Genomic DNA, 26,014 nt, shown 5'->3' with positions numbered 1-26,014 from the left:
AATTAAAGCATGTTGGTTTGCAACTAAATGAGATTTTTAGACTACCTACCTAGGAAAACCTTTTGTATCTGCTCAGAGGCAATAAAGGCGGGGAGCAATTGCAGAAACACTGTGATTTCTGTGTGGTTCTATGTACACAAGCAAAGATACTAAGGGAGAACACTGAAAGGCCACAAACCAGTGGAATGAGATGCCCTGGATTGTGGGCCAAAGTCCCAGAACTGCACAGTAGCAAGGCAGGTAATTACTGAACAAAAACTGCTTTTCTCCACAACATTTGGCTGCTAGAGAGTCATAAACACACATGAATTTACTGTAACGACACATTACTTATTGAATCATGCTTATAATGCTTGGCCTGAGAAGTCAAAACACCCCACCATGGAGTTTCCTTTTTCACAGAAAAATGGGCTTTAATTTAGTGTATATGAGAGAGGGTCATGGGCTCCAGTTTTAAGAAGGTAGGGCACAATTTAATCCCACAGCATGCAAAACAAGGCAAATGCCTGAGTCCTAAAATTTCCGGTTTGAAACAGTTGTGAATATTAACCTAAAGCTGAAGCTGACAGAAAATGCACATGGCCATAGATGTCATCTGATTCAGGAGTGCCCTTAACCCATGGGTAGGCAGCCTAAGCCCGGGGGCCAAATGCAGCCCAATTGCCTTCTCAATCTGGCCAGTGGACAACCCGAGAATCAACGTGTTTTTACATGAGTAGAATGTTTGCTTCTATTTAAAATGCATCTCTGGGTTATTTGTGGGGCACAGGAATTCGTTCATTTCCACCCAAAAAATATAGTCCGGCCCACCACATGGTCTGAGGCACAGTGGACCGGCCCACAGCTGAAAAAGGTTGCTGACCCCTGCCTTAACCCATGAAAATTATTGTCAGAGGAAGTGTAACATAATCATAATGCTTTATTTTATATGTTTGTAGACTGCTCAGAGGTTTTCTTACAATCACGTAGTATATAAATTCTCTTAATAAATAAATACAGTGGTGCCTCGCAAGACGAAATTAATTCGTTCCGCAAGTTTTTTCTTCTTGCGAGTTTTTCGTCTTGCGAAGCACGGTTTCCCATAGGAATGCATTGAAAATCAATTAATGCGTTCCTATGGAAACCGCTTGCCAGGCTGGCGGTGCGGAGAAGGGCTTTTCTCCCCACCGCAAGCCTTCAGGACAGGTACGGGAACAGAGGGGAAGGGGCGCAGCGCTTCTCCTCTGTTCCCGGGGCTTGCGGTGGGAGGGTTTTTTCTCCCCACCGCCAACATTCAGAACAGCATTCTGAATGTTGGCGGTGGGAAGGAAAACCCTCCTCCCACCGCAAGTCTTCAGGACAGCCATCCGAAGGCTGGCGCGGGGAGAAGGGCTTTCCGCCCCACTGCCAGCCTTCGGAGGAGCCTTCCGAAGGCTGGTGCGGGGAGAAGGGCTTTCTGCCCCACCGCCAGCCTTCGGAGGAGCCTTCTGAAGGCTGGCGCGGGGAGAAGGGCTTTCTGCCCCACCGCCAGCCTTCGGAGGAGCCTTCCGAAGGCTGGCTCGGGGAGAAGGGCTTTTCTCCCCACCGCCAGCCTTCGGAGGAGCCTTCCGAAGGCTGGCTCGGGGAGAAGGGCTTTTCTCCCCACCGCCAGCCTTCGGAGGAGCCTTCCGAAGGCTGGCTCGGGGAGAAGGGCTTTTCTCCCCACCGCCTGCCTTCGGAGGAGCCTTCCGAAGGCTGGTGCGGGGAGAAGGGCTTTCCGCCCCACCGCCAGCCTTCGGAGGAGCCTTCCGAAGGTTGGCTTGGGGAGAAGGGCTTTCCGCCCCAACGCCAGCCTTCGGAGGAGGTCCGAGGACAGTGGGGAAGACGCGCTGCGCTTCCCCGCTGTCCTGGAGATTTCCCTATGGGCTTTCGTCTTGCGAAGGAAGTCCATAGGGAAATTCGTTTTGCGAAGCGCCTCCAAAACGGAAAACCCTTTCGTCTAGCGGGTTTTCCGTCTTGTGAGGCGTTCATCTTGCGGGGCACCACTGTATCTCCAACACAAACAAGAATACGTAAGTCTGTTCCCCATATCCAGATCAATGTGTCATCTTGTCTGGATTCAGTTGCTGCTTTGAACACTGAAAACCTGTTCAAAACACTGCTGTAAAATTATGTTATTTTTTTCATAGCAGAATGCAAGTTTAGTAAATAAGTTGTTCTCTTATTGTAAGATTATTCAGTTAAATTAAGTGGCTAATTAAGAAACTCGTGCTTGTGTTTTCTGTAATACAGAGCCTTACCTTGAGCCCCCTGCCCCCCACCTGAAATGTACTTGAAACTAATTCCACAATAAATACAAGATTGGATACATTAAAGTGCCAGGAAGAAGGCATTATCCGGAATGCCACCCTTCATTACTTAACGGATCTCTCTCTTTCAGCATTTTCTCTTGGGGAAAAACTCCACCCACCTGTACCAACACCAGCTTCTACCCAAAAGGAGAAGCAGAATTGATACAAATCCAAAAAGGACAGAAAAACTCTGCTGAGGGTTTTGCAAATGCCACTTTTATGAGTTAACTCTGCACCGTTTGCCAGTAAAAACAGGCTTTTCTCCACTGGGGGAAGGCTGCAAATCTGTAAATGGGATCTTAACTTTGCAGCTTTGCAGGGACAAAGCAAGACTGGGCTGCCTTTCCTGCCAGCCGGCCCTTTGTGATCTGACAAAATGGCTGTCTGTGTGGGAAGTCAATGCAGACTGGGCCAGAGGAATAGTGCGGCATGTCTGTCACTCTTGATTCCATCACAAAGTGTGAGAGATTCTTCACCTTAGGGATGCTTCTGCATTCTACCCTGAAAACCTATTTCAACAGCCCTTTAAACACCCAAACCACCTAAGATTAGAAAAACAACAGCTGAGGGGGGGAAGGCAGTAAGGAAGCCCCACAAGAGAGAGGCCCTCCAGTCTCAAGAGCCCAGCAGGAAGCAAGAATTACCAATAGTTCTATTTCCCCAAAGCTGAGGAATCACAGGAGCAACCGCTGGAAATGGTCCCAGGAGCTTCTGTCTGTATGTGTTTCTATGCTGACAATACCTAGGAGAGCAAGAAAAAGGACACAAATCCCAAGACCCTCATGGAGCTCAAACTAAGGAGCTAAAGGAGGCCCTAAAAAGATACCCAGCCTTTGGGCTGCATCGCCCAATCTCCTGAGGTAGTCCTGGCTGTTCCCTTCAGAGTCATAGAACTGCATAGAACTGACTGGCTACCAATTCATAAAAACCAAAAGTGCTTTTTGATGGGAAAGGAAAGCTGCTGCTCACCTAAGGGGCTCACTGGCCACAAGCAGAAGCACTGGCAAAGGTGCTTTTTGGGGAGAAATCATAATGGGGAGAGGTTCCCTCCCTTCTGCTTATTTCAGCTGTGTCAAGGTGGCTGATCAGAAACAAGGAGACCCAAGACAGGAGGCAGAAACTCTTCAAGAGACCCTTCAAACAATGCCAATTAACACATCTGCTTCAGAGGCTGCATTGCCAGATTCCTTTTGAAGAGAGGTGCTATGCTAAATGTTAGCACCTAACATGTGCCTCTTTGATCAGAAATTATGCACATTTTGCAGGCATAAAGAAAAACCTAGAATCCAGCCAGCATACAAACTGGCCCTTGCTTTTAGAGCACAGCACTGCAGTTCAGTAGCAGCAGCAGGAAAGGTCTCCTCTGTTCTGCTTATGAAGTGGCAAGAGCTGCTTAGATCACAAGAGACCAAAGTTTTCGAGAGGATGTTGGAGATTATTGCTGTGCCTTTGTTTAAATGACACCCATCTCTGGAAATCCTTTGGCTCAGATCTTCAGAGCTCTACAAGTCAGCTGGCTTTACCAGTTACCTTCTACAGCAGGTGTGGGGAATTCTCTGCATCTGCTCAGGGAATAAGTAGGCTGGGCTGGGAGCTGGCAATGGGCAGGGCCTACATTCAAAATGGGCTGGGCTAAAGCAGCATTGTTACAACACAGTTGCTATTCTCATCACATTTTTATTTACTGTATACATTATTTATATAACTGACTTTACTTTTTCTTTTTTGTTGTAACTATTGACAAAAAAAATATGGAAGGAAAACTGAAATCTAAATACAACAAACACTGTAGTATTCTGGTGAGGGAGAACCCACCTTTCTTTATCTGTCTTTATGGTTTGCAAAAGCTATCTAGACTTCTCAGGCCAATAATTATAAATGATACAAAGTCATTGGTTGCCTTGATCATTGGCCTCAGCCCTGTATACCTGAAGGAGCATCTTCACCCCCACTGTTCAGCTCAGACAGAGGTCCAGCTCCAAGTACCTTCTGGCAGTTCCCTCACTGAGAGAAGTGGAGCTACAGGGAAGCAGGCAGAGGGTCTTCTTGGCAGTGATGCCCTCCCATCAGATGTCAAGGAGATGAGTAACTATATAACCTTTAGAAGATATCTGAAGGCAGCCATGTATAGGGAAGCCTTTTAATGTGTAATATTTTATTATGTTTTTATATATGATGGAAGCTGCCCAGAGTGGGTGGGGCAGCCCAGTCACATGGGTGGGGTACAAATAACAACAACAACAACACAGTAATAATTACAATTAATAATTACTACTACTACTACTACTTGCTTGTCATGGGACCCACAGACTGACAAGCTGTCAAAGATACCAGAAGCCAAGTGATGTATTTTGCCAGGATTGTTCAAGGTGCCTGTATAGGTGATTGTGTACTGTATTCCTAAATTGCACCCTCCAGTTACCAGAGCTCTGCCATGTGTTCAGCTCTCAAATTATGACTATTTATCATTCTACCAACCAAAAAGGAGGGAATTCCCTTTCTATCTCAACAGTGGGAAAAACAATGCCCCCCCAGTAACTAACACCCCACACTCTGTGTATTTGTAACACATGCATGTTTTCTCAGAAGTTACCGTATTTTTCGCCCTATAGGACGCACCTTTTCTCCTCCAAAAATGAAGGGGAAATGTGTGTGCGTCGTATGGGGCGAATGCAGGCTTTCGCTGAAGCCTGGAGAGAGAGGGGGGTCGGTGCACACCGACCCCTCTCGCTCTCCAGGCTTCAGGAAGCTATCCGCAAGCCGTGGGAGAGCTGCGCGACTTTGCGCAGCTCTCCCATGGCTTGTGGAGAGCTGCCTGCACACCAAAGCCTGGGGCACGCTGAGCTCAGCACGCCCCAGGCTTCCAGCTTCGCACAGCTCTCCCACGGCTTGCGGATAGCAGCCTGTTCTGGGGGCTGGGGTCGGGGGAAATAACAAATTTTTTCTTTATTCCCCCCCCCCAAAAAAAAACTAGGTGCGCCCTATGGGGCGAAAAATACGGTAGTTCCACTCTGGTCAATGGACTTCAAAAAAGGTAAAACAAATGGTTTGCACCCCTTAAGAGTTGTAATAAACTAAGTCCTACTCTGAGTAAACCCACTGAAGTTAATGAACCTAAGTTAGGGTCTCCTCTGGGTAGGACTACTGTTGGATAAAACTCTTAGCTTTCAAGTTAATGCTCTTACTTAGTATCCTTGTAAATATGCAGTCCTTGAGAAATATGCCTACCAAAGACTTTGGACGATCTACTTAAGTTATTTCTGTATTTTTTCTAAAACGCAATTTAGGCAATGCACAAATACAACATAGGACACATGCACACCATCCATTTAAAGCACATGCGCCCCCCAATAAACATGGGAACTGTAGTTTACCCCTCACAGAGCTACAATTCCCAGCACCCTTAAACTATAATTCCCAGGACTCCTTAGGAGAAGCCATGTGCTTTAAATGCATGGTGTGAATGTGACCTCTGTAATGAAAAAATAAAGAGTGTTGGTGGCCATCTGGGCCAGCTCATTAGCAGTGGGTCTCACTGCCTTGATGCTCATATCGTGCCTTTTAAAAACGCAGCATTTTTCTCACAGCTCAGCAACAGTCACACAGCCAAATAGCCCGGCCTCCTGACCCACATCTTTGGCATAAACCCGGAGTGGCTAGATCAGCTAATCCTTCCTAATCTCTTTTCTGGAAGAGTCACTTCACTGTGGGCTACCTGTTCAGAAGCCAGGCACAGAAGACACCTCTTGGGCATCCACCCATTACGGGCACAGAAAGGCAAACACACACACACACAGAACCCACAAGACACCATTTGAGGAGCAGCCTTTAACTGAGCTCCTGTACTAGAATGATTTAGCACCACAGTCAATATGTGGCAGACTCCTTCATTCTTGCCTTCCGTTAAGACCTCATTCCTTTTTTAGTGTAACTCCAGCAACTATGTTAAAGAGCATCCAAAAGACTGTATGAACTTTTGCAGCTTATATCGAGGAGTTGTGATTGCACTGCAAACATGTTATCTGAATCAGGTCTCGCCTGCCAAAGATACTGGGCAGAAGAGGCCTGAATGAGGGCATCTCCCTAAACCAGCAGTTTCTGTTAAGTTCAACTCTGAATTATTCATTTGCTTATTTTGAATTAAACAAGTGGTTTTAAAACAGAGCTGCTTTTCTAAATGAAGATTACACACTTGAATCCCAGGATTGTTCTGTGGCTGGAGGCAGCTAAACTTTCCACACAGCCCCACAAAACTCTAAGAGCTCATATCCAGTTGATTAGCTGCAGGAGGAAAAGCAGTGTTACTTAAGCAAACCACAACTACACAGGAACCGAAGAACTTGGCAAATCTGCTGGGGAATACTTACAGTGCTGTACACAGCTGAGACGGTTGGAGTGAAGATTCGATCCTCCAGGGGCTGCTGCACAGGTCCCCGGGGGATTCTGTAAAGCAGCAAATCAAGGAAAACACAAAAGTCTAGAGGAAAGTGTGTTTGGCAGGAAAGAAACATGTGAAATCCTTTGCCCATACTAGCATAAAAACGGAAGTTTTTACCAAACGCCAGAAACCACAATGAAAAGGGGCTCACATTCAACACTGTAGCTGGAATAATTTCTACGGCCAAAAACTAGCTTCCCAGAAGATGTGACCAGATACAGTAAAACAAAATCAATAGACCTGAGTAAATGAGAGATCTAAGCTGAGAGTTGTAACAGACGACCCAATTTTTATTTTCAATATAAAATGGCCACCCTCTTTCAGTCACCCAGGAAAACAGCTCGTCAGCTGCAGATCCGTCTGACGGAGGCCAGGCCTGAGTCTCCAACAATGCAGGGAGAAAGAGAGAGAGTGCATTTATGTTGCTGGCATTTCACTCTATTAATCCTTTTCCCTACTTAAAAGCAGTTCTGGGAACTAGAATTCACTTCTTAACAGGCTGACAATTTTGTAGCTTAAAGGAAAGCTGTCTTTGATTGGCTGCCCTAAACTTGCAATTAAAAGAGCTGCAATAATCCAGAATATCCACACTGTAAATAAAGGTGTAGCAAAAAAGGGTTTTTTTCTAATGCCACAGAAGGATAACAATAAAAGGTTTGGTAAAATAAAATATATGTGATTCAACTATTAGAATCCTCTGCAACAGGATTAAGCTCTCTCATAAACTACTAGTTTCCTTCTTAAAGCAGTGTGGTCACTTGCTAAGAGGTTCAGAGGATGAATTTCCGCCAGCTTATAAAGAACTTCCTATCAACACAAGGAGGCTCCCACACTCATTATGAAGAGAAGAATGGTCAGGCAAGAGAGGAAGGAAAAAACGTGTTGTCCCTAAAATTGCCTCAACTTAAACTGAGCTCCAATTAAAAACCAAAAAAAAAGGCAGCGTTTCTCTCTAGAACAGCATGCTTCCATCAGAGTGTGGTTCAAGTGCTGGAGATCCAGGGCAGTAAACACCAAATTGCAGACTATCACTCTTTCGAAAAGCACCAAAAGATAATATTACTACTCAAATGCAAGCAGCTAGACCACTCTTCCATAAGGTGCCTGTCCTGTCCTGTTGCTTCTGTGTCTATTCTCCCTTAAATTTTATCAAACCACAAAACCAGAACCTATCCAAGGCATCTGAAAATCCCTGACAACAGCAGCAGTTGACCTCACACAACTGGAACTGGGACCTTTGCACTCAGCTGAGAGACAATGCTGGTTTCTACACGCCATCCCCAGGAAAAAGAACCTGACAGGGAGGAACTCTGTGGCTTGGAGCTTACTGAGGTGGTGGTAGCTGTACGAACAGTCTACTACAGTGGAGAGAAACCACACTTACAAACCTTCTAGAAATAGTTAACAAGCGAGGAGTCAAGTTTACCGGAGTGTAAAGAACACATCCTGAAGGATGAAAGCATGGGAGACAATTGCTCACCCTGGTTGCCCATGAACATTCCTGCCACGGCAAACAAAACCTTCATGTTGGGATACCACAGGACTTGCTGACTTATGTGGCAATGCACTGAGCTCTGCAAATCTTGTGGGGCTCCCCTCCCACCTCCTGGCATGAGATAAAGTCAGGCCCTCATCATTCCAGAACTATGAACACGCAACATTTCCACAAAAGCTCCACTGCAATTTGAACCTCACCTGGCAAGGGGCCAGAACTTCCCTTCTGCCCCCGCCCCTCCTGCATGCTGGCTTGGACTAATAAAATACACCCCTGAGATCTTGACGGCAAGCCAAAATCTGCTCTGGCTTGTTTACACAGCTGCATGCCCCGTCCAGCACCACAGGGCAACAGACAAGAGTGAGGCAGAAGCGTCACCTAGCCATGGCTACTTTGCAGGAGCCCAGCCAACAGAACCCTTCTAAACTCTGCTTGGACATGGGCCACTACCTGTTTGTGGACAGGAGTCACAAGAAGCTTTAGGCAGCAACGTCTGTTACCAAGGGGGAGCACTGAGATGCCACCCTCACGGAAGGAGGGCAATGTGGCCATTTTTCAGCACAAAACACCTCCCAGCTCTGTTGGGATAGCAACAGCAGTGCCACCCCTCTGTCTCTCCAATTTAGATATCTGAAGTCACCAAAGAATGTGGAGCCTTAACCCTACACAGTCCAAAATTTAAAGACAAAGCAGGATATAATTATCAAAGAGAAGCAGAGTGAGCAGCAGCCTTTCAGAACCAGGTGCCTTTCAGCTGTTATAATAAGACCATGCCCATCAGCCCCAGACAGCAAAGATTCAAGCCAACTCACCTCATACACATTGCACTGGTGACCTTCAGGCTGTGAGTTTGGAAGAAATCCGAGAACAGAATCCCAGGCTCACCTCATGAGGTTCTCAAATACAATCCCACACAATGGTGAGCTGGATTAGAAAGTTCCATGCCGGTCCCTGGTAAGGAAGTCCCTTTCTGACGGAGCGACCGGTTCACCGGCTGCCTTCTAATCATCAAGAAACAGTAACTGGAGCCGACAAACAAGGCACATGCCTTAAAAATAAGGAGCCCACCATGTGACGTATCACATCACAAAAAGCAGGGCAGTGACAGAGCAGAACATGTGCCCTCTGTATTTTGAAATCCAGGCTACATGATCCTTGCTTAATGTACACTATTTATTAGAAAGTCAAGAAATGGGCTGAACAAAACAGCCTCTTTCCCCTGCGGCCAAGCACTGCTCCTGTTTCGTATTCCCCTTGCATGAACTTGCATGACACCCACATACAAAGCAGCCTCGGCACTGACCAGCTTCCTTCTTTCTCTGCTCCTTGGAGCAATTTCCAAGCTACAAACACTGGCAAGGTTAATAATCAAAGTTGTTCCAACTATGAAGACAAATAACCCACAGTTAAGCTTTGGTTTTTTTTTTTTTTTAAGGCAGGGAGCGCCTTCACTGAGAAATTCAGAATACATTTAGCAAACCGTCAAAGAAAGTGGAGCTCAGATACATGTTACAATGCAGCAGCAGCTGGAGCTGTTTTTCCAGAGGTTCAGGACCCAGGAGGCCTACAACCAAAGGGAGGTGGGGGGAGGCGGTAGGCTAGCTACACAGACCCGTTGTCAGATGACCATCCCTGATCTGACCAGGCAGCACAGACTCAAGCAGCTACAATCACCTACTTGGCTGCAGGTCTTTATAAACATTTCAGCAGTGCCTAGAGACGTAGCAGCGGCACCAGAAAAAGGGGGTGGCAAAGCACTGTCTGGGGGTGTGGGAAGCATGTGGAAAGAGTCTTTCTAGCGACAAGGAGGGGGCAAGCTACCTATCTTCTTCCCCACTGGTGCCACATATGATAGGATGAACCCACAGAAAAGTGGCTCTCAAAGAGCTATTACAATGTGTGAAGGACACCTCAGGATACTGCAAAAGCAATATGCCCTTTTTTAGGGATATTAATGTATTTTCACAAAAGCAGCTTCTAAAACGGGGGTTCATAGCCCATGGTAACTTCCCGGTGTAAGCTGAGAAACGCAATTGCTGGAGCATACCAGACAGAGGGGTGGGTAAACACTGGAGTCAGTGCAGGAAGGAGGACTTCCTGCTTCCCACTAGCAACCGTTCACCTCGCACTAGAAAATATTGGGGCTTACCTACATTAAATAACAGAATTTTTAAAACCTGAGAATATAAACAAGTAAACACTAGAGAAGAAACAGATGATGCAAACCCTCTTAAATTAAAATGGTTTTAACCAGGCACCAGAAACTCAGCAGGGACAGTGGCTGCCTTGACTTCTATTGGGAGGGAGTTACACTGACCTCAGCCCACAATACTGAAGAGATGGCTTCTTGCTGTCATGAGTCATGCTTCTGGTCCATGGGGGACCACTAACAGCATTCTTCCAGAAGATCTCAGTGACCAACCTGGGGTGTATAGGGGAAGGCAGTCCTTAAGGTATTGTGGGCCTAAGTTGCCCAGGGCTTTATATACTAGAACCAGAACCACGAACCTGGTCCAGCTACACTTTCAAACAGCACCTCCCCTGCACTGATCCTATATTACTTCAGATGACGCCTGGGAGAAACATATTTTGTCAAAGGATGGGAGAGTTCTTGCTTAAAACAGGCACACACCTGCTTAACAAGGCTTGCCATGCCCGGAATACCACGCTAAATTCACTTCCTGGATTGTGCACAAGAGATTTCATTTCTATACCAGGGAATTCAAAAAGAGATGGCACCTTGCAGAAAGTGAACTGTTTTTCACATAGCAATCATTTCTAGTCATTAAATACCTGCCAGCCATAAAAGATTAAACTACATTCTAGTACTGTTTATTAATTAGATGCAAAGAAAATTAATTATTAAACTGATGGATGGTGTCATCATTCATGCCCCTGCATTCTTCCACAGGAATATAACAGCCTAGTAGATCGGGCCAGCGAACGATCAAGAGACATGCTGCCTGCAAGAGTGGCGGTAAAGTATATCCATTAGGGCTTGTTGCTGACTCACCAGCAATCTGTTACTTGAGGGCAAAAAGGAGAGGGACAGTAGCAAAAAATGGCAAAATGCACACATGGGAACTCAACACACACACACAAAATTGTTTTGCTATTTAGCAATCCAAACTAATATAATCAGAGTGCCGGGCCACCTTGGCTACACCACCCTAGTACTGCAAAAGCCTACAAGGAGCAGACCTATCAGAATGACTTAGAAGATCCGAGCACTGCTTGTGGAGATATCTGCCATTCAAGTCTGGGAGACTGGAGGCTTGTGATACAAAGGCTCAAAGGAGTGTCACTCCTCAGCTACCATGAAGCCCTGGGTTGGGATGGGTTTTATACCCACAAAAATTAAACTGACAGCTTTTCAAGCCCATCATCCACTGTGAAAGGGCAGAAGCACATTGTCCAGTGGAAGTCACTTAAACCAGCAAGCACCTTGCCTCCGTGGAGAGGATTACTACTGATCAGGGCACAGACCTGGTTATGGCGAGATCAGCCAAATATCTGTTCAAGAGCACCGTTTCCTCTCCAGAAGGATGCAGAAATATGAATGGAATATACCCCTGACTCTTGCTACAACTGTGCAACATTCATTAACAATCAGAGGAGGGAGCAGGGAAGGGAAACTTGGGAGCATTAACAAAAGCTCAGGGCCTGAAAGAACTCTTTGTCTCCCTGGTCAATGCCAGTCTTTTGAATGGCAGAGCACAGAGCAGAAAAAGAATGAGGGAGAAAGGGAGGGGAGGCAGGGAGGGAGGGAGACCCACTGGGCCAGCTCTTCAGGGGACATCTCCTCAGCTGCCAGGCAGAAAAGGACTCTTGCATGAGCATCACACGGCCTCCCAAGCAGCCAGAAACGCAGGCATTGTCCACTCACAAGCACAGCTAGATAGAACCAACACATTTTGCTCTTGTTCCGCTAGGGAGCTCGCATTCCAGGAACAGAACGCCCTATCCTGCATCAAGCCACAAAGTGAAAAGTGAGGAAAGCAAGTGACAGGAAATGTACAATCCTGACCTTTTCTTCATAATCTGGAAACGTTTTCTTCATCTTCTTCTGGAGAGATTTGTTAAAATACATAATGCAAGACCCCAAGAGTTAAGCGCCATTTAGAAGCAAATTGTGGTGTTAACAGAGATAAAACATTGAGATCGCTGAGTGTCACCACATAAACCCAGTCCTTCTAGCTCAAAGGAGTAGCTTCAAAATAATGTCAAAAGGCAACGTGTAAGTCTAGTTTCTTCTGATTAGCATTCACGCCCAAGGGTACCATTTAAAAAAACCAGGTCCCTGCAATTATTTGACTGCATTCCCGAGGCTCTGTTCACAGCCAAGAGAGGCTTAACCCCAGGCCATCCTAAGAAGAGCTTAAGGTTATGAATTCACCCCACAATTTCTCTTCATGACCTCACCACTAACACCTTCAGTTAAGAACGATAATGAAACCTAAAATAGTAAGTTTCCCATTGTCCTGGGTCTTAAAATAAAGGAGCATGCTAGGCAAAGCCAGTTACGAATGTGACTGCAGTTCATTTCAAGGCACGGCCTTGTGGCTTCAGCAGCAGTTGTAAACATCTATTGGCCACATCTGGACTTCATGCCAAGCTATAGTTTAGTGACCTCCAGGTTCACATGCTCCACTGCTGTCCAACATGGTTTTCCCTTCCACTTTTGCTTATGAACTGATGTTGATCTAGACAGACAACAAACTCGATTTCATGTTAACTATGGTTTTTTCAAGCATGCCTCCTCTTGGCCACATGGGGGTGGGAAGAGGAAAGGCTCTGACCTTGGATAAGAATGTTGACACAGGAAACCTTAGTGTCTGTTTTGTGCAGGACAAGTGCTTTGTTGGAGCAGCTTCATGCGAAGATGGATTTGATGACTATTGCAATTGATAATTTCGGTCAAACAGTGACCACTGATATAGAACCTGCTCAACAACTGACCCAGGAATCTGCCCTGACAGGGCAAGTTGCGGAGAAGACAAAGGAGGAGGTTGTTGTTGAACCTCAAGTAATACAAGTTGAGAGAGATGCGGCCCTGCAGGAGCATAAGCTGTCGTTTCTGAGGACTGAATCTGGAGTGAGGCAGACTTGGAGAGACGGAGTCCTGTCGGGACTGAGATGGCAAGTTGGGTCAGATCCTCCTATGCAGGGATGCTCTGACCTTTGGGATTTGGTTTTGGGCCAGGAGGAGATTGGAGTGGTCGAGGCACTCAACTTGGGGGGGGGCACTGAAGTATGTTTTGGAATATTTTTTGGATTTTAGTGCTAACTATGGAGAACGGGCTGACCGGCCGAGAAGGGATAAAGACACTCTTAGGTTGTTCCCCCGAGATCTACTCCTCAGAGACAAAGGAAGGAAATCAAGAACAAGACCAGCAGAAGACAAAGTAAAGTGCAGGTACAATTATGAAGAAGATCTGCAGAAGGGGCATGGAAAAGAGTTAAGAGCCTCGGACATAAGATCACCAGGTTGATGCACTAGATGGAACAGATAGAAAGAACTGACAGACGCCGAGACCAGGAAGAAGAGACGGTGGATGAAGATTGGCAGAAAGTTTAAAAATTTATTTAGAGAAATATTGCAAAATTAATGACTGTTAGGAAAATCTTGGAATGAAACTATCAGGCTTTAGTAGAAATGTTATAAGGAGTTATGTATAAATAAGTTTTTAAGTTTTAGGGTTTTTATGGTAAGATAAGGCTAAAATAAATTAAGACAACTAAAGGACAGAATACAGTGAAAGATGGAAAGGATTTGCTTTGGAATGAAACTTTTAGGCTTTAGTAGAAATGTTATAAGGAGTTATGTATAAATAAGTTTTTAAGTTTTAGGGTTTTGTATGGTAAGATAAGGCTAAAATAAATTAAGACAACTAAAGGACAGAATACAGTGAAAGATGGAAAGGATAATTAATAATTAGAATACAAAAAAGGGAGGTGTGAGGAGGTCGAGGAAACAAGTTAATGAAGATAAGGGTATGGGAATATTGGATTTGTTTTTAAATTTATTTTTTGTTCTTGTTTTTGATTTTGGTGTATTGTATGTTTGGTACTTTTTATTTTCTTTTTATTGATTTGTATTGTTTAATCTCTTTTTTCTTTGCTTTTCCTTCTTCTCTTTTTTCTGTAACTTTAAATTCCCAATAAATATCATTTTTTTTAAAAAAGAAATTGAATGAAATGAAGCTAAAATATTATGTTCATTTTTCACATGGTGTAGTCCTTCCCCTGCCCACCCTCCTAATATTATTAAGAGGGTCTTTCTCCAGTCTTCAGAGAATAGCTGGAAGTGGGGAGGCAGAAAAAAGGTCCTCCTTTCCTTCCACTCTGCAGTTTTATTCTGAAAACTTAGGTGCAGTACTGCGCCCAGAGCTCAGAAACTGCTCACACTAATGAAATTCCTTGTTGCAAAATGCACCTAGGACAATATGAGTTTTGAACACTGCTTCCAACTTGTAGCTGTCCAGGTGTTTTTGAACTTCAGCTTCCATCATCCCTTATTATTGGCATGCTGACCTGTACAATACCTGGAAGGTGGTGGACTTAGTATGACTCTCAAACATGACCACTGTGCCAGGATCTAAAGGTAACTTTTTGAAGTTCTTCACTCCAGTATTTTTAGCATTATTTATTAGAGTTGTTACCCTCTAATGAGGTTTCAAGGCAAGTCCCAACCTATTTAAAATTACAGCAATAAAAGAAGTTTAGAACAAATTAGTCACAGGAACAGGTTCTTGAAAATCTCTCTCTCTGGTGTCAAAGACCAGATAAAGAGGTGTATCTTCACACATGACAAAAACTACATAATGAAGGAACCAGGCACACCTTGATGGAGAGGGAATTCCATAGCTTAGAGGATGCCACAGAGAATGTGTTCTCTTGGGTTGCTACACCCAAAATGGATGTGGATGAGAAAGTCCCCTCTGCTGATCTTAACACTTGGGAGGGTGAATGCAGAGAATGCATCAGAGCTAAGGCATGAAGTGCTAACTGTGAGATCTGTTGGTTGCAGTTGTAAGACATGCTCTTGGTTGATCAATTCCTCACACCAAAGGCTTGCATCAAGCTGGACTGTATGTTATTAGCCTTCCAATCAATGCTTTCCAAATAACTCATTTTCTAATTTTGCAAACTGTACTCAAGTCCTGTATTGTGCTGCTTCTGTACTCCTCCTCAGAGTAGAAAATGAAATTCCCAAAAACTCCGATTTTCTACCAAAAAAATAAAAATAAAAAGTAAAGCTGTGAACAAGGGAAGGATGCAAGTCCAGTCTCCTACCCTTCACAGTGCCAATACTACCCTGACCCTAAGATTCAGATTACAGTTTAAATCCCACTACGCCCTCACCTTATTAGAAATTCACCAGGCACTAGGCTGTTTTGCAACTGTTGTGGGTCCAATTGCAATCACATGGAGATCTCTGGACGCCAGGTTGGCGACTGACATCTCCATCTGGCTTACCCCTCCAGCTTTCTTAAGCAGGTAAGCAGAAGAGCTTATTCACTGCATTTATATCCCATCTTTTTCTCCAGTAAGCACATGGTTCACCTCTCTCCCCCCACCCTTAATCCCTACAATGACCCTGTGAGGTAGGCTAAGAGACTGTGACTGGCCCAAGGTCACCCAGTGAGCTTCATGACTGAGTGGGGATTTGAACCCTGATCTCCCAGGTCCTAGTCTGACACTCTAACTGCTACACCACACTGGCTTCCTAGAGTACTTCTGCTATGGGCAGGTAGGTAAACAAATATGGGGAAAGCAAAATGTCACTTGGAGAAGGATCTGAACTATTTTCTTTGAAGCTTGAATTTTATTCCGGATTGGTTTATACTGTATGCTGCTTTAATGTGTTGTAAACTACTTTGAGGTTTTATCTTTAAAATATAAAGCGGTTTAGAAATGAAATGAATAACAACAAATATAAAAATAAGCACCACTAGGGGGAAAATAGCACCTAGACATTCTGTTGTGGCAACTGCAACCTAGAGTTAAGGTGCCATTTGCCAATTAGCTTATATATCTGAGTTTCTAACACTGGTCCAGGAAATTACTGTACATTCAACCAAATGTTTGAGTACCAACTGAAACCAACTGAAACCGAACAGGCAGAGCACCTTGATATTTAGAGAGCTACTATAGACATCTTCGCTTAAGAAGGGTTCCCCTGAAGTGTGGCACAGCCATTTTATAGAATAGTAATTGTCCAACTGTAGAAACAGCTTTACTGTTTTTAGTTTGCATCGGTCTCTTTTGTATTTCCTCTTGTTTCATCTTACTGCACACTGCTTGGTAGCATATGGCTGTGAAGTTTTTTTTTATAAATCTAAATAGCAATAGTAGTAATAATAATGAGGAAAAATGTCAGAAGACAAGATTATGCTCAAAATGCACCTCAGATATTTAGTGCTACAGCAAAAGAGGCCTTCTCCAACCCTGCTTTTCTTTTCAAATAAGTCATTAATACAGATCCATGGGAATAACATGTAAGCTCAAATGGATCATGCCCAGAAGGAAATGATTTAGCAATGCAGCCGCTGTTTACAGGATCAGTTTATCAAAGCTGCAGTCTGAGCCTAGGCTTCATGCTAACAGAGCAGTCGCTTATTTGGGAATGCAAAACCTGGGCTCTCCCAAACATACAAAAACCACCTCAAATTGAAGAATTTAATTCTCATTTCAGGACTCAGAAAGAATACTCCCTCTATAGCCATGAGGTCTTCCCAATAAGTGAGCGGGGAGAGAAAGGTACAACTCTTATTCCCAGAGGCATGTATCTGCAATATGGCTGAAGTTCCAGTAGTGCTCCAGCCTGCTGGCAAATGCAGAAGAACTGCAAAAGAAAATAAAAAAGACATCAAAAATCCTCAACCACTAAATCAGGAGACCAAGCAAATGGTCTCTGGAACTCTGTGACAATGTACAGTGGTACCTCGGGTTAAGTACTTAATTCGTTCTGGAGGTCCGTTCTTAACCTGAAACTGTACTTAACCTGAAGCACCACTTTAGCTAATGGGGCCTCCTGCTGCCGCCGCGCCGCCAGAGCACTATTTCTGTTCTCATCCTGAAGCAAAGTTCTTAACCTGAAGCACTATTTCTGGGTTAGAAGAGTCTGTAACCTGAAGCGTATGTAACCTGAAGCGTATGTAACCTGAGGTACCACTGTATCTTCGATTTCTGCCCAAGCCAGATGGCCACAGAATTACTGATGCTTTCCAGATCAGAGTCTATCCCCACAATCAGACCAAAGCCAATACAAGGCATGAGAGCAAGTCCATCAAAAATCCCCAAAGCAACTAGAATGCCTGTGATGGTGCTGAAGGCAACTGTGCTGCAACTGACATGTTGAGCATGGGGATGGGATGTTGAGGGGATGTGAGCAAGTGGCGATAACTTCCATCTTGCAGTGTTCTTGCCATTCTTCAGGTGAAGTTTTCTTCAGAGTTGCTCTGCTGCTCACATTCAACATAAGAACACTAAGGACAGCCATGCAGCTGGGTCAAGCCAAACGGGGCCCCTCCTGGTCCAGCCTCCTCTTCTCAAGAGTGGCCAACCAGATGCCCCAAAGGGAAGCCTACAAGCAGGACCTGAGCACAACAGCAGTACCCTCCCCATTTGTGATTCCCAGCAACTGGGATTCAGGGGCCTACTGCTTCCGACAGTGGAAGGAGAACATAGACACTGTGGCTAGTAGCCACTGCTAGCATCTAGCAGAGAGAAAGCATGGGGAAACCACATTCAGCACCATCAATTAAGAATATGAAAAACAGGAATCCCCAAGCTACAGCTGAAGGTGTGTGAACAGATGACGAAAAAAATACAGGTGGACTGACACTCTCCTAGTAAATAATTCTTGGGGGCCACAATAGGTGATAGGGAAATAGGAAGTGACTTCGACAGGTGGACCCATACCTAGTGTCCCCTTACAGCTGAGGAATCAGTGATATACTACTACATTCTTTCTCCAATTCTCATTCGCTCTTGCACAGACATTAAGCTATAATGGAAGACTGAAAGGTAAAACAACTCCTGCAGATCTGTACTTTTTTTATTACAACTAGATGTTTCCTGACCAACCGAGCTAGAACTATCCCTTGAAGAGTTAAACTAACACACCATTTTGCTTTGGAATGAAGGCATTCACATCAGACAAGACTATATTTGCGTAGCAGTGAGGAAGAACTTCACAACACAACCACAAGGAACTGCAGGAGGACAAAAAACAACAACCCTGTGTGGTTTCATTGCTCCAATTATGGGTATTTAAGGTCCCTTATGAGTCTGACAAACTAATGTATCAGGGCGTTTTTTTCAAAGGAACTCACAGGAACTCAGTTCCAGCACCTCTCAGGTAGAAGCCATTGCTATTCTAAAAGAACAAGGGAGGTGTTCATGCTGAATTCCAGCACCTCTTTTTTTAGAAAAAATAGCACTATATGAAGGAGCTCAGGGCCAAGAGGAAGGCAGGCGACAAAATGTGCAAGAAGAAAAGAACTTCCAGAGGGTTTGCTTCATAAGCTTTGCAGGGCAGAAGTTCCTTTCATTAACGCTACCAAGGCAGTTATAGCAAGACGTAGAGCAGCACACCCACCCACTAGTAGCAAAGCAGAAAGCACATGTGTTACATGCTTAGAAACCATCCTTTGGGTTTGAAACTATCACAAACCGTAACTTGGAGCTATGCCTCAACTGAGTCCCTGTACCTGTTAACTAACTGTTGCTGCCTAAGGTCCATCAGGTATCATTTTGCATGCACTCAGCAGGCTCTAAACACAAAGATTTAAATGGAATCCAAAAGCTCAAAGGGGGTACCCTATGAATTGCATGGAAGGAACAGGAGGAGATAACATTAGGAGCAGATTCTTTTTCCTGATACACAAGTTCAATGCACATCAAAAGGCTCTTAAAGGTCACATCTCATGTAAGTTTTCAAAGCTCACCTGTCCTGCAGGACGTTTATTTTCCCAATATGCAACCACCCCAAAGCAGGGGTGGGCAACTGTTTTTGCACTGGGGATTAGAGATGAGGCTTGTGCCAGGGGCCACTAGCTTCTTTCTTTTTCCAGGTCCTTCATTTTTATATATGGATTATCTGCTTCTAAAACAGAGAAGCATTCCAAATGTCATTGGATTCTAACTCCAAGCAGCTCCAGCTACCAGCATTTTAACCATCAGGGATGATGGGAGTTGTAGTCTAGCAACATCTAGAGCAAACTTGGGTCTCCAGCTGTCTTTGGACTACAACTCCCATCATCCCTAGCTAGCAGGACCAGTGGTCAAGGATGATGGGAATTGTAGTCCAAACGCAGCTGGATAACCAAGTTTGGGAAACACTGATCTAGAGGGCACAATGTTGGTCCTGAGCTGTTTAAGGCTTTATAGGTGAAAAGCAGCACTTTGAATTGGGCCCAGAAACTACCTGGCAGCCAGTGTAGTTGGATCAGGATTTGTGTTACATGCTCAAATTGTCTTGCCCTGGTAAGGTACCTGGCCACTGAATTCTGCACAAGCTGACTTTTTTGAACTGTCTTCAGCAATAGCCCCATGTATAACTTGTTGCAGTGAGCTAACCTAGAGGTTAACAGAGCACTCACAACAGAGCAAAGACTCTAATATTTGTTTTTTCGTTCACGAGTCAAATCACATCAACTCAAATCAGCCTCTTTCAACATTAAGGCAGAAACATAACCTTATTACCAAATGGCACTTTAAATCTAGGTTGCAGTTGCCACAACGGAATGCCTAAGCGACATTCCCCACCCCCAGTGGTGCTTATTATTATATTTTTTATTGTTATGATAGTAATTATTATTCATTGCATTTCTACACCGCTTTATATTTTAAAGAAAAAAATATCAATGCACTTTACAACACATTAAAACATCAAATAAAAAAATCCAAAATGAAAGAAAATATTCAAGGGAAATAGTTTAGATAACTCTCTAAGTGATGTTTTGCTTTCCCCATATTTATTTACCTACTTACCGGTAATTTATACACCTGCCCATAGCAGAAGTACTCTAGGAAGCCAGTGCGGTGTAGCAATTAAGAGTGTCAGACTAGGACCTGGGAGATCAGAGTTCAAATCCCCATTCAGCCATGAAGCTCAATGTGTGACCTTGGGCCAGTCACAGCCTCTTAACCTACCTCACTGGGTCGTTGCAGGGATTAATTGAGGAAGGGGGGGTGAGTCATGTACTCCTTAGAGGAAAAGATGGGGGGGGGAAACAAATGCTGTAAACAAGCTCTTCTGCTTACCTGCTTAGGAAAGGTGGGGGACGGGGCAGTCCGATGGAGATTGTCAGTCACAAACCTGGGATCCAGAGATCTTGCACAAGGTCGCAATTGGACCCACACTAAGTCGCAAAATGCACCAGGCACCCAGCGAATTTCTAGCACTTGTCTCTAGGCAGGGAATCTTTTTCAATCCTACCTGGAGATGCCACTGGGTATTGAACCTGGGGCCTTCTGGATGCAAAGCAGACACTCTACCACTGAGCTGAGGCCCTTCCCCAAACTGAGCTACTTTATATATACATGTATATGTAATATTTTAGCAGCGCCCTCTTACAAAATATATCCTGTTCTTAAAGGCTCAACTATACTTTGCCACACAAGGACTACTGCACTTTCAATGGGTTTCTTTACATAAACCTGCCACCTCTTTAAATGACCAGGAAAGTACCCAGTCTCCTTTTCTTTCAATGACACATGCATGGATGGAGGGCACAACTGAGCTAGGGGTTAAAAAATACTACAAGTGAAAGCATTTTCCAGCAAAGCATAGGGCCAGCTTCCCTAGTCACACTAAGCTGACATTCACAGAGGTTGGAAAATTAAAATGCGCTTTTAATACTTTACTTACTACAAGAAAATAGTGGTTTTGGAAAGTTTTCTGTGTTCATGCTTCATCCCTAGAGCCAGGAAAGCAGAAGCTAACTACCATAGCTATTGGGCATAAAGGTGTTGCATTCCAGCCACAAAGTGTGCTCAGAAAATCCAGTAGAAATTGGACAAAAGCAAACCCAGCATACACTTCAATTGCTTGAGGCAGGCCAAAACTCCCACTGTAATCCTTGGCAAGACACTCAAAACTAAGAAACTTGCCCTGATTTAACTCAAAGCAGCAACACTTAAGGCAAGTGCTACTCTATGTGGTCTTTTAAAGAAGTTTCCACATACTGTATTACAATTTGTCCAGTAATACCAGAGAACTGGTAAAACTATATATGTACCACACAAGAATCTGAAGAACACCGTGAATTAAAATTAAATTGACAATCAGCACCATACTCAGTAAAAATCCAGTTAAGCAAGCCAACAGAATTACAGGTTTTAATAAGGTCTGACGTGCCTACCTCAACCAGCAGTAGATAAGCCAGAAAGGGAAGTAAGTTCTAGGTAAATATCTCACAGCTATTACAGTCTGTCCCTACAATAAAGAGAAAATCTGCTTTTGTTATGAACCATCAGCTGACCTTGCTGACAAAGCAAAACCAGCACTTCTGGACACCATCCACAGGCATTAATCCAGAGGATGAGGTTTTCTCCAATTCATCAAATATTTTGATATTCCCAGAGATCTAATTTCACTGGTCTACAAAAAAACCCTCCCCTTTAACACATGCATACAAATCCTTCTATGCAGAGGCTAATATGCTGTTTCTATTGCACACCCATTTCTCATTTATATACCTTCCTTTCTAATACACACACTTTTCAGCTGATTCCTGCAACATTTACCTCATAAGACTCCTGTCTTAGCAGCAAATATTAAACACATTTTATGTTAAAAATGCTCTTTCCTTAGGGTCACCATTTCAATGGACACATTTTATATAAACTTGTCAACTCCACCAACCCACCAAAACTAGATTTTACAGAGAACAATGCCTAAAAAAAATTCTATCCTAGCTTCACATTCATAATCAAAGAACAAAACTGAAAAATCTGCTCATAGTTTACATCAAACAAATTCTTATTTAAAAACAAACAAGCAAACTTTTAACCCAATCCCATGCATGCCTACACTCAGAAGTACGTACCACTAAATTCCATAGGACTGTGGTCTTAATCTCATCATAAGCACACTTGGGGAACAACATTTACAGTTGCACTTTTTTGGCAAGTGCAAAGAATAACAAACTCTCTGCAAATAAAATAGGAGACCCTGAAGTATGTGTCTCTTCTTTAGCATTAAAAAGGAGTATCACAGCACAAACACAGAGGCACCAGGCCCAACTCCTGGCAGGTGGGATTCCCTTTCCACCCACCCACCATCCATCACCTCCCCTTCCTGTTGTAAAACACGCAGACATGTACACTGGTCTCCCTCAAAAACAAAGCAAGGATACTTTCCCCTCCAAGCCAACCCTCTTGGATCCTCTTCTGGAGGAAGAGCCATGCCCAAAACTCACCTCCTCTCTAGGCAAGAGAGCCCTTCCTTTTCTTACAAAGTGAAAGAGAAACTGTAGTACAGCTGCCCTAGTCCTGTATGACATCGACATCTGCCCTAGTCCTGTATGACATCGACATTTGTTTTTCCTGTTTTGTTTGAACATAAAAAATGCTGGCCCTTTCACTGAGAGGCTCAGCCAGGCAAGAGTGTGTGGGAGAGGACCCTCCTTTCTAACAGAGAAATAAAGAGGGTGGGCATGTGTAATATCATCCCCCACCACCCATATTTCATATGCTGAGGGGCCTCCGGTAGAGGTTTGTCCACTTGCCTACACAAATTTGGGTCCTGCTCCTTCCTACAGTTCACCTCTGAGGTACACACAACACATGTCTGATGGACAGCTCCATCCTCCCCACCTACCCCTGACACACACAAAAACCACTCCATGCCGCCTCCATCCTTAAGGGAAGAGATCTGACCTCCCCACACCTTATTCTAATCTCCTTCCCCCTACATTCTCTCTAGGGCCCCCTTTTCTTTCCCCTGCACACTCATCCATCTTTAGAAGCAGCTCCTTGACGTCCCCTTATAGGAGATATTCCTGTTCCTTTTTTCCTTCCGTCTACTCGAAATAAGTTCAAGCTCTCCATATATGAAACATACACACAACACCCAGGCGACACCCGTTTCTCGCTTCCAAGTCCCTAAATCCACACATTCCCCCACAGATGGCCAAGTCCTCCTGGCTATTCCTCAAAAGATGACACACCTACCCATTTTTGTCCCCTCATAAATCCACACATTCCCAGAGAGAGAACACCATAAATTCAGACGATACTCCAGACAAGCGGACCCGTTTTTACATTACTGACACATAGATATCCCCCCCCCCCTAAGTCCACACGTTCCTCCTGGCTACACGCGTGCCCCTCATTTGGGGGGGGGGAGAGGGAGGATGGACGGATGGATGGATGGAGAAGCGATGCATGCCCCTCCATGGGTGCCAAAGGATACTGCTGGGGCGGCTGTGTCTGGAGAGCCCTGATGCTGGCGGGGTGAGGAGGCGCCGTCGCCGCTCCTACAGCCGGGGCAGCAGCGGCAGCAGCAGGGGACGGCGGCGGTGGCGGCGGCCCGGTTGCTGCCGCTGCTGCTGGAGGCGGCGGCGGGGCAGCAACAGCAGCGGGAGGCGGCGGCCCTCCGGGCCCTACCCCTCCACCAGAGGGGGTCCCCGTGGTCGCTCCCGCCGCCGCCACCGCCGCCGCGCCGGGCTTGAGGGCCGCCTTCTGCGGTAAGCTCATGGCCAAGCGGAGCCACCACCAGGCCGGCGGCGGCGGGGCGGCCGCCGCCGCTGCCTGAGGGGGCGGGGAGCGGCGGGGCGGCGGCGGCGGCGGGGGCAGCCCGGCGGGCCAGCACCCCCGGCCGGTCTCCGTGACAACGCGGCCGGCCTGCTCCCTCCGCCGCCGCCTCCCTCAAGTGCTGCCGCGCCGCTGCCGCCGCCTCCCGCCGCCGCTGCTCTTCTTCGCCCGGCCGGCTCCTGCGGCTGCTTGCCTGCCTGCTCGGCTGGCGAAGGGTCGGGCGGGGGCCGCTCAGGCCGCGCCGCCGCTCATAGGGCCGCCGCCCTCGGCGGGTTTCGGTGCGCCTGGGCCCGGCGGAGCGGCTCCCGGGCGTCGGGCGAGTGTCGGGCGGGCGATGCCGGCGGATTCTCCTCACGGACGGAGCGGAGCATCCAACATGGCGCTGGCGGCCGCCTCCAGCAGTCCGGCAGGACGACGACGGGCGACGAAGGAGGGCGCTCGGCTGCTCGGCAAGTTCCGGAAGCGCTCGGCTCCTCCGGCTGCCACAGCGGCGTCGCGGGTCGCGGGTCGCGCTGGGGTAGGGGGGGAGGGGGAGGCGCCCGCGCGCAGTAGGCTTCTGAGCTCGGGTATCTTCGGGAAAGCCGACTCCGGCCGCTCTGTTCGTACCTCACTCGCCCGCTCGTGCCGAGCCACTTCGGCTGCTCGGGAAGGTTCGGAAAGCCGGCGCTCCTCGCCAGCCTCTCTGCTTCGGAGGCGTCCATCCCCCGGTGGTACCCTAAAGGCAGCACTTTAGGGCAGGTCCAGACTCCCGCCCATGCGGCAGAGCTGCATTTTATTTTATTTTATTTATTATTTTTTGCTGCTGCTGCTCTTATTATTACAGACCCTCCAAGTGTCCCTAATTTCCATGGGCAGTAGTTGATTTACAGAAGCCATACTGGTTTCTGATTTAATCCTGGAATATCCTGCTTTGCCTTAGGTGAGGCATCCCTATTTTCATCAGATAAATGAGTTATACAGCGGTACCTCAGGTTACATATGCTTCAGGTTACAGACTCCGCTAACCCAGAAATAGTGCTTCAGGTTAAGAACTTTGCTTCAGGATGAGAACAGAAATCGTGCTCCGGCGGCGCAATGGCAATGGGAGGCCCCATTAGCTAAAGTGGTGCTTCAGGATAAGAACAGTTTCAGGTTAAGAACAGACCTCCAGAACGAATTAAGTACTTCAGTACCACTGTACGACCCCCTAGCCAAGGAGATAAGTAACTATACATCCTCTAGAAGACGTCTGAAGGAAGCCCTTTATATGTAGAATCGCAGAACTGTAGAGCTGGAAGGGACTGCGAGGGTCATCTGGTCCAACCCCCTGCAATGCAGGAATCTTTCACCCAACGTGGCGTTTGAACCCACAGCCCTGAGATCAACAGTCAGGTGTTGTTTTTTAATGTTAAAGTTTTATTCTGTTTTTATATATGTTGGAAGCTGCCTGGAGTGGCTGGGGAAACCCAGTCAGATAGGTGGGGTATAAATAATAAAATGATGATAATGGAATATTTTGATCAGATAAATATTGGAGGTTATGTTATTACTGCCAGTTTCTTATCCAGCCTTCACTCTAAGGTCCCAGAGCAGGTGACAACAATTAAAGCAACACTACACGGCATTTAAAAACCATTTCAAACAATTTAAAAAGTACAAAAATAAGGTGGATCCAATTAAGACAGAGCAGTGATCCATCTAGCTCACTAAGGTTGTTGCTGACTGGCAGTAGCTCCAGATGGTTTCAGGGTGGAGGTGGTTGCTCAGCCCTACCTAGGGATGCTCCCTGGGATTGAAAGTGGAGCCCTCTGCATGCAAAAGCAAATGCTTGACCAGGGAGCTTCCCAAATGATGATGGCATGTGCTACCTCCAGGATCAGATGCAGCGCACTGCTAGACAAGATGCTCCCACTTTGGCCTGGTCCAAAGAAATACATGTCACCCTCTAAGAGGGAGCCCCCACCATGCCCACTAAGACCATTAAGTCTAGAATTTAAAATTACCTTTAGCACCTCTCTGACCATT

General features: G+C 45.7%; 1 protein-coding gene across 31 annotated transcripts in view; it reads right to left on the bottom strand.

The window, feature by feature from the left end:
- The window catches only part of EIF4G3 (eukaryotic translation initiation factor 4 gamma 3), a 76,967-nt gene extending 53,159 nt beyond the window's left edge, over positions 1 to 23,808 (bottom strand). For 25 of the 31 annotated variants that reach the window (XM_082229704.1, XM_082229705.1, XM_082229725.1 and 22 more), the window contains exons 1-2: positions 9,055 to 9,260; positions 6,677 to 6,752 (exon numbers count right to left, since the gene is read on the bottom strand). In XM_082229704.1, coding sequence (XP_082085830.1) covers positions 6,677 to 6,752; positions 9,055 to 9,065 — 87 coding nt within the window. In that variant the 5' untranslated portion in view covers positions 9,066 to 9,260. Of the gene's footprint in view, positions 1 to 6,676; positions 6,753 to 9,054; positions 9,263 to 23,669 lie in introns of those variants that run through there. The other 6 variants (XM_082229717.1, XM_082229720.1, XM_082229718.1 and 3 more) reach the window with 2 other exon arrangements.
- Positions 23,809 to 26,014: the final 2,206 nt, after the last annotated feature.

This window comes from Podarcis vaucheri, assembly GCF_965113315.1.
Source record: "Podarcis vaucheri genome assembly, chromosome: 7".
NCBI lineage: Eukaryota > Metazoa > Chordata > Lepidosauria > Squamata > Lacertidae > Podarcis > Podarcis vaucheri.
Note: the sequence above shows the minus strand (reverse complement) of the source record. Positions and strands in the feature narration are given on the sequence as shown.